Source organism: Ornithorhynchus anatinus, chromosome 10 (genome assembly GCF_004115215.2).
Source record: "Ornithorhynchus anatinus isolate Pmale09 chromosome 10, mOrnAna1.pri.v4, whole genome shotgun sequence".
Lineage (NCBI taxonomy): Eukaryota > Metazoa > Chordata > Mammalia > Monotremata > Ornithorhynchidae > Ornithorhynchus > Ornithorhynchus anatinus.
The window spans coordinates 57,645,720-57,654,771 of NC_041737.1; the positions used below are offsets into that span (position 1 = coordinate 57,645,720).

At 56.3% G+C, this 9,052-nt stretch overlaps 1 protein-coding gene across 1 annotated transcript in view; it reads left to right on the top strand.

The window, feature by feature from the left end:
• Positions 1–7,186: 7,186 nt before the first annotated feature.
• The window catches only part of HOXC11 (homeobox C11), a 2,322-nt gene continuing 456 nt past the window's right edge, over positions 7,187–9,052 (top strand). Inside the window, exon 1 of the mRNA XM_029074223.1 lies at positions 7,187–7,916. Within this exon, the coding sequence (XP_028930056.1) occupies positions 7,187–7,916 (730 nt within the window). The remainder of the gene's footprint in view (positions 7,917–9,052) is intronic.

The window sequence follows — 9,052 nt, forward strand, 5'->3', positions numbered from 1 at the left end:
CGGGCGGGAGAGGGGAGGGGGTGATTTCCCGATCTTCCCCCTAACTGGTTCCTGGCATTCGCCCCTCTTTTTTTGTGGGAGGGGGGAGTGTGCGGGTCCCTCTCTAAAGGGAGGGAAGGATGGACAGAGCGAAACGTAGTTAAAAAGGACACCCTCCCCACGACTCCCCGAAATGCGCTCCCGGAGCAGAAAGGTGGGGACAGAGAGAGGAAGCTGCCAACATCTGGCACATCTGTGCCTCCCCCTCCCACTCAGAAACCTGAGTTTTTAAATCTCCCCCAACAGACCCCCACGCCCCCACTCATATCCAACGCTCAAGAGAGTAAACGGCGGATCCAGAAGCCCAGGATAATGGGGGAGGGGGACAGAGAGCGGGGAAGACGTGGTTTTATTTTACCAACCTTCGGCCTCTCCGATATTTGAATCCTGTGGGGGCGGATACTGCGTGTGCCATACATTTTTTTTCCAGAAAGAGAGAGGAGACCGATTTCTCCCTGACCCCTGGCTCTGGGATCTAGGGGTGTAGCAGGCCCGGGGACCCCTACTTTTTCCCTAAGGCACCGCCCCTTCCCAAGCCCCTCTCTTCCCAGACCTTCAGACTCCTCCTCCGGGTTTGACGCCTCGTGGAGGAAGGCAGCTTGGAGAGTTAGAATCCCTCTGTCTTCCCGCCCATTTGGGGGTCCGTCTCCCACCTCCCTGCAGCCTACGAGGCTGTCCTCACGCACCTGGTGGGGAGAGGCGAGGAGAAGAACAATAAACACCACTTTGAACAAACAATCCCTCGTTCACACCAACAGATAGCACGCAGGCACGCACACTGACACCACCGCCCAGACACGAATGCGCCCCATTTCACAACTCCGGAAAGACCCAATTCACCCAGAGATGCAGACACCAAGTCCTCCTTCCCCGGACAAACTCACCGACACAAGGGTGCCGTCAATGGGGCCCCAAAATGGGTTCCCTAAGCTCTTTGCCCGGATGAAGCACAGGCATAGCGTTCTCACGCACACACCCGATAAACACACGAACACCCACCCCGTTGAGAATGCACGTAAACGCGTGTGCCCAGATGCACATTGAATTCTCTCCATTGCGAGCGCGGGCGCTTTCTCTCTCACACAAACACAAATATATTTAATTTCATAAATTCACTCTCAGGTCCAAATCCATTCAAGCCTCCAACAAATTCCGGAGCTTATACGCGCGCGCACACACACAGACACACACACACACACACAGCTCAAAACCTTTCTTATATACACTCCTAGGGCCAAATTCCCTAGGAAACTCAGATCTCTAATAGATTCCCGAGCCTACACAGCGCGTGCTCTCCCTCTCTCTGTCTCTCAGCCTGTCTCTCTCTCTTTCTCTCTCTCTGAGTCTTCTCGCCCCAGTCAGTGTCTGACCTTATCTCATCCGAGCCCAAATCCTGAGGAGTGATTTAGAAAAAAAAGCAACCAAAAACATTAGCCCCAAGCCTTTAGAGACGGGAAGACAATTTTGCCTCTTTCTGCAGCGCAGTTTCTGGATTCAAGACAGTAACAGGGTGGGAGAAAAGCTTGCGAAATAAAGGGAGATTCGTCTAATTGGGAGCAGATGATGATGGTAGTGTGTGAGTGTGTGTGTGTGTGTGTGTGTGGTGTGCGCCCACCCGCACACATTTCCCTACTCATGTCTGTTGGTTCTTCTCTGGGAGGAGAGGAATGCAATGCTCAGTGGGTCCCCCCGATTTCGGGGTACCCCAAACTGTATAGCCTACATCCATGCTTTTACAGACATTCCGCGTGGGCCGGGAATAGAAAGGGGATACACAATATACCTTATTTTCGAGAGTCTCTTGGCGAGTACATAGGTGTGATAGGGACGAGGGGGTTGGGGATGGGGTTCGGACCGAAAACAGTTCTAAAGGCGGGGAACGATGTCCGCCTCCTCCTACCGGAAAAGAAACGTTGAAGGTGGAGGGAAATGGGGATGGGAGAACGGCCGAAGACAGAAGGTGGGGGAAGGAGTTTGTCCAGCTGGGAGTGGGATAACCCGTTTCTTGGGTTCTTCCTCCTCATGGACTCAAACCGGCCAAGAGGATTTGGGAGTGAGGGAGTCGGGAAATCCGGAACCAGGACCTGGGAGGGGTTCAAGGGCAAGGGATCCCGCTTTGGGCCTTGTCCGGGCAAGGGCCGGTCTAGGAAAAGACAGCGGGACGAAGGTGAAATCGAACAAAGAAGGGCCTTAGGAGGAGAACAGAAATGAAACTGTTAGCAAGGAAATTCCCCCGCCCCAAGCCATGCCGGGCCAAGCCGAGTCGTAGAGAACCGAGTCGAGCCAGGCCCGGTAGATTAGAGCTGAACCTGGCTCCCAGGCTCCCGAGCCTGTCCGGTCCGATTCGCTGCTCGCCCCCCCCCCCCCCACCCCCCGTTTCCACCTCTCTTGAAACCACTCTGGTGACCCGGAGATGAGGGTAGATCTAAAGTGACTCTTCTGGCTTCCAATTGTTTTCGGAGTAGTCTTTTCGGGTTCTTCTCCCGGGAACTTTGTCTCCTTCATTTGAGGCTGATCAGGTGAGATCGTGCCCTAGACCTCCGCCGCAACCAGGTCCTGCCCCCCAAAGGGGGTTGGGGCGGGGATGGAGGGGCTTGATGAAAGGGGAAGAGGGGCTATCTGCAGACGGTGCACATTGGGGTGGGGATGCCTCTTTGCTAACATGCAAGGCCCAGAGGCCCGGAGCGGGCGGAGAAACGGAGAAAATGAAACAGTTCCAGGAATGCGGATTTTCTCGCTCTCATGGAGGAGGCCAGGGGTCCCAAGCCCGCCCTCCCCAGAGCGGTAGGGGGACCCGCCCCATCTTCCGCAGAGCAACGGTGCACACACACACACACACCCCGATTCCGAGTTGGGGGGAGCAGGGGCGAGGCTAAGCCTCGTGGAGACCCTACGGATTGCTTTGATTTTCGGCTTCGAGTCTCTGGTCTCGGCTCCCCTAAAAAGCAGAGCCCTGAAAGGAGGCATATTTGGGGAAGGTGACTGAGCGCCATCGAGGATTCTCCCCTTCTCATGTGAACCCCCGCTTTGAGGGTGGAAAAGAGGGGGCTTTTCGGGACGGGGAAGGGGAGGAATGAGTCGCACTTCCCTAACATCCATCCTGATGGATCCGGGGAAAGGCGAGCAGGATTGTGGACAGGGAACATATCTGCTAACTTTGTTGTATTGTTCTCTTCCAAGGGTTTAATACAGTGCTCTGCACGCAGTAAGAGCTCAGTATATACCAATGATTGGCTGATTGATTCGGTTCAGAGTGGGCATCTGGCTGGGGACCCTTCGAAGCCGTCCACTCTCTGTCCGAGTATCCCTGGCCACCTCGTTTCCCTCCCTGCTCTCTCTATGTTTCTTCTTAAATCTCAGAAGAAGCCAAGGTGGGATCGATAAACTATGTGTGGGTGCTCATATGTGTGTGAGGGTATCTACGTGAGGGTGTCTAGGAGTGTGTATGTCTACGAACGCGTGAGTGAATTTCTGTGGGAGCGTGTCTGTGTATGTGTTTATTTACGTCTGTGTATATTCCTTTTATAACCACAAATCGCTATGTGAGAGAACTCTGTGTGTGTGTGAATATGTTGATTTGTTTCTGATGGCTGTGTCTGGGTGTGAGTGTGTTACTGCATTTCTGTGGGTGCTCATCTGTATATATCTATATAAAGCTGTACATATTTCCATAGATACTATGAGAGGCTCTGTGAGTGTATGTTCGAATGCCTTTGCGGACGTGTTTCTGTGTCCGTGTACGTGTGTTACTGTTCGAGTGCTTTTGAATGAATGGATCCGGCAATGTCTGGGTTTGTAATTGTGATTCTGGGTATCTCTGAAGGATGTGGCTGTGTCTCTGATTATATGTTTGTGGATGCTAGTGTGAGTGTGAGAAGATGTCAGTGTGTACGAGTTTTTCTCCGTGGGTTTGTGGGTCTGTGTGTGAATGAGTCATTTTTTGTACTTATTTCTGTACATGTGTGAAAGTGTAGGCGCGTGTGTGCTTTGTAGAGAAATAAAAGCCAAATTCCAAACTGAGGATTTTTTGAAAACGTTTAGTAGCACCACACCTAACCACCGCCCATTAAACCCTCCTCCCCGCCATCCCCCGGTTGCCTCCGGCTCCCAGCGCTTCTCTTTGAGGGGGAAAAAAAAACCCAACTTCTCTGACTTTCTCTCTTTTTTTCCTTTCTTTTCTTTCTTTCTTCTTTCTTTTTTCTTTTCTTTTTTTTTTTTTCGTCTCAAGGAAACTTAGCAGACCGTTCTCTCCCAGCCGCAGGCCTGGGTTTTATGGTCGTCCCCGGAATAAACTTCGGTGGTCAAATTCAAGTGCTAAGACTCCACAGCTGTCTCCTTCCAGGAAACTGGCGACCCTTCCCCTCCCCCCCACCCCAGACATTTTCCTCTCCCTCTCTCCCCCTCCCCCCACCCCTCCAAACCCTGGAGGGCCCGGACCCTTTGGACAAGAGCGAACCTGGTGTGGACAAGGGATCAGGGCTAGGGAGTGACTTTTCTCCTAATCATAGACCCTGAAGCATCTCTAAGGTCGGGGTAGCTCTCCCCGCTTTATCCAGAACCCCCGTTGTAAGGGGGAGATCTTTCCCAAGAGCGTTAAACCGAGGCCACGAAGCAGGACCTACCGCCCACAGGAAATGCGAATGGCCTAAATGTGCCTGACTGTGCCCTGGCTCTTGTTGAGGGGGTTCAGCTTCCCGCGGCCCTTTACAAAACAAACATCTTCTCCCTCTCCCTCCCTCCCATCTAACCGGGATCCCTCAAGGATCCGAAGGACGAACCACGAGGAGCCTGGTAGCACGACGGATCGGGGTCCCACGCAATGTCGGGGTAGAAGTAGCCAAATATTTCCCAGTAGCGAGAAATTGGGGCGGGAGGAAGACAGGACGGTGGAACAACTGCTCCGAACAGCCACTGCTGGCTCCAGATGTTGCTCCTCCCGGACCCCAATTTCCGCCCCTCTGCCTGCAGACCGAGCGATTTGGGGGTGAGGGTGGGGGAGGTTGCCAAGGGCGGATGTGAAGGAAGAAATTGGTCTTTCAACATCGGAGGGCTAGGAGTGACCCCTTCCACCCTCCCAAGCTTGGTACTCTGGGAGAGACAATCTCATGGCCGTCACCACTCTGGACACCGTCGCCACCGCCACCTCGACCGGGACAAGAGTGAGACATTACTGGAAGGGAAGGGAGAAACGACATCCAAAACAGGAATCGTCCTATTCAGTAAGCCGTGGGCTCCCGCCACCGGGGACCCCGGGAAAGAAAGTGCGGGAGGAAGGAGGCCGAGAAGTGGGTCTGGTTTTACGTCCGGTGGTCCAGACCGTCGGGAGATCCGAACGGGGATCCGGACTGGGGGGCGGGCCAGTGGGAGTCCAGAACACTCCTCTATCAGCATTACATTTCCTCTGATCCCTTTCCCCCAATAAAATTGATTTTCTGGGATTCGATCTGACTTTGGTGTGATTGGAAGCCCCGGTCTCGGGGGAGGCTTGGATTTTCAGAACGAATTAAATACGTCCTGAAAGCTAAAACTAGAGACAGTCAATTGAAGAGGAGGCAGAGAAGAATCGGGATGGGGACAGAAATCACCCTGATTCTGTGGAATCTGTATATCTAGGAGTGGAGTTCAGGGGGCGCACGCTGATCCAGCTTCTGCACTGGGGCTACATTTTCTCCCCATCGCTATGGGTGCGCTGGCCCCATCCAGGGGGGAAGACACGGAGCTCCAAACCCCACGCAACCGGTACCCGCTCCTAAGTATCTTCCGGAGTTTCCTCAGAAGGCTGGGTGAATATTTTTGGCAGGGCGATCCTTAGGAAAACACAAACGGAATAAATCCCACCAAAATATCCCCACCTCCAGCCTCCTGAGCTCTATTTGGGGGCAAGAGGGTGATAGGCTGAAGACTCATAAAATTAGGAAAGGGGAGCGGTTCGGGCCCTGGGGGGTGGGCTCGGCGAGACAGGGGGAGTGAGGAGGCGAGAAAAGAAGACAGATGAGTTTAATCAGAATTTTTCCTAGTTTGTTTTTTTGGGGGGGTTTTAATTCGCAACCCGGCAGCTCTCTGCACATTGATTGACAATAAAGCCAGTATGAAATATTCAGCGAGCCACTCTCCGGCACTAAATATTTAACACGACATTAAAAGAGGTTTTCCCAGACTGCGTGGGGACCGGCGGGAGTCGCTGGCTCGAGTTCCTGGCGGTGACTAATTCGAGAGCCCAAAGTCAGGGAAGCCATCTCTTCGGGACAAACTCCGGCGCCTCTGTCGCTCCAGAAGCCGCTTTCTCTCCAGGAGTGAACCCCCTCCCCGCGCCCTCCCTCCGTTCCCCCTCCCCCTCGAAAAATAAATGTATTGAAAGATCCCACGGAGCCTCGCAATTCGACTCGTCCTCCCTCTCCTGAAACGACCCGGAGTGTAATGAGGCAGAGAGAGCAATAGGGAAATCTCTGAGCCGAGGAGCGACCCACCCGCCTCCCCCCACACCTCCCGTGGGTTGGCTTTGCCCCTGGGGGTCGTCTCCTTAGCCTGGAGGGAGTAAGGGGGTGAAAGGTGAAAAAGATGATAAGGGCAGAATTCAAGCCTAGCCTTGTCTCCCTTCTGGAAAATAAAAGTAAAGCAGCAGGGATTTAAAAAAAAACTGCGATTAAAAGCCCACTCTCCCTCCTCCCTAGCCCCCTCCCCCCCTCCCCTCCTCCTTCTCCTACCCCTCCCCTTCAGGTCACTCCTTGGAAGTAAAAAAGAGAGGGAGAGAGGAAGAGAGTGGGAGAGAGAGAGAGGGAGAGAGAGAGCAAAGGAGAGAGAGAAAAAAGGAGGGAGGGAGAGAAAAAGAGAGAGAGAGAGAGAGAAAGGGAGACGCGCTGAAACGAATGCGAATCTGCAATTGATTTTCATAATGTATCTGCGGGGTTGGCAAACCAATAGCTTAAACCTTCCGGGTCTTACCTCCACGGCGGCGCACCCCTGCCCCCCCACACGTCTCCGGAGCGCTTCGCCCCGACAGACGGCAGAGTAGCTACTTGGTGATCACGTGCTCCAGGGAGAAGGAGTTAGGCGGCCTTCGCGTCATCTCGCCTGCCCCAAATTTCCCCCCTCGCCAGCCCGCCCGGGTCCCAAACCTCGGTCTGTCGCCCGCCGGACCAGGAAGAAGATGTTCAACTCGGTGGGCTTGGGGAACTTTTGTTCGCCCGCGCGCAAGGAGCGAGGCGCCGAGTTCGGCGAGCGGGCGAGCTGCGGCTCTAACCTCTATCTGCCCAGCTGCACCTACTACGTCCCCGACTTCGCCCCGGTGTCTTCCTTTCTGCCCCAGGCGCCGTCGCGGCAGCTGACCTACCCCTACTCCTCCCAGGTGCCGCCCGTCCGGGACGTCTCCTACGGCCTCGAAGCGACGGGCAAGTGGCCATCTCGGGGAGGCTACTCGTCCTGCTACGGCCCCGACGAGCTGGTCGGCCGAGACTGCCTGCCGCCGGCCGCCGTGACCGAGCTGCTGCTGAAGAACGAAGCCGCCTCGTACGCGGGGCACCCGCACCCGCACCCGCACCCGCACCCGCACCACCCGGCCGTCAACGCCCCGGCCCCGGCGTCCGGCTTCTACCCGGCCGTGGGCAAGAACAGCGTCCTCCCGCAGGCTTTCGACCGCTTCTTCGACCCCGCGTTCTGCGGGAGCGACGGGTCGACGGATCCCGCCGCTCCGACCGGCGGCGGTGGCGGCCCCAAGGCCGAGGCGAAGGCGGCCGACGGAGCGTCTCCGCCGGGGACCCTGGCGTCCCGGCCCGAGTCGGGCTTGGAGCCCGAGAATGAGGAGTTACACACGGACCCTAGTTCCACCGGCTCGTCGCTTTCTGCCGCCAGCAAGGAGGCCGGGAAGGGAAATACCGCCAGTAGGTAGAGCGGAGCTTGTAAACGGGGGGTCTGGTTCGGGGGAGGGGGCTGGTGGGGGGCGGGGGGGGGGCTCGGGGCGGGCGCGGGGAAGGAGCTGGACGGTTTATGTGGAGTTTTATAAGCATTCAGGGGATTTTATTAGAACCTACAAAGCGCTCTCTCGCCAAGAGGAGACTTTTTACGATGGAGGAGGGAGTGGGGGGGTGCGAAGAAAAGAGTTTCTTTGGAAATGGGACCGAGATGCCCCCCTCCCGCTCCCCTCTACGCCCCGCGTCCTCTTCAGTCATCTCCGCCCTACCCCAACCGCTCCCCCCGACCCCCCACACCTCCACCCCCTGGTCTGGGAAATTTTGGAAAACGCCACCAACGCGGGAGATATTAACTTTGATCGTGAACTTAGAGGAGTGCTTCAAAGGGGTAGAGGAGCCGAGCTGTGGAGGGGCGGGAAGGGGGGAAGTGGTGGAGAGGGGAAAAGGGGGAGGGGGAAAGAGAGGGGGCGGTGGGGTGGGGAAAGGCGGCTGAGCGGAATAGTGCATAGGAGGGGCGGGAGGGGCTTTCTGTCTGTCCGTGGTTCTGTGTGTGTCGGTCTGTGTTTTGAAGGTGCACCTGGGTTCCCCGGAAAGATATCAGGAGCTGGGGGTGGGGGGGAGAAGAAGGACCCCCCCACCCCCCACCCCGGGAGGCCGGGCTGTGGTCGGGGGCCTGCATTTCCGCTGGAGGCCGAGGCCAAAGAACACTTGATTTCACTTTAGTTTTCGCTCTCCGCTCGGAGCTGAGGGCCTCCACCGTCCCTCCTGCAAAAAGCACCAATTCACCCCCCGCGGATAGGCCGGGGCTCGCTACCCCTACACCCTCCCGGCTTCGGGGAAGCGGTCTCTTCCCCCACGGGCTTCGCGCACGGTTTTGAGGTCGCGAGTTTTTCCCGGTTTCCTTTGTCACGGGGCTGGCGCGCTGGGATAATCGGAAACGGCTGCAGAGCGCATCGGGCAGCCTCGGGGAGCGGACCGGCGTCCTGGGTTGGAGGAGTTTTCCGTCTGGGGGTAGGGTAGACACCACCCGCCGCTTCATTTACTCGGGCTGTGCTCTCCTCCTCCGTTCCCCGCCCACGTCTCTGCCCCTGCCCGTCTCTGTGACC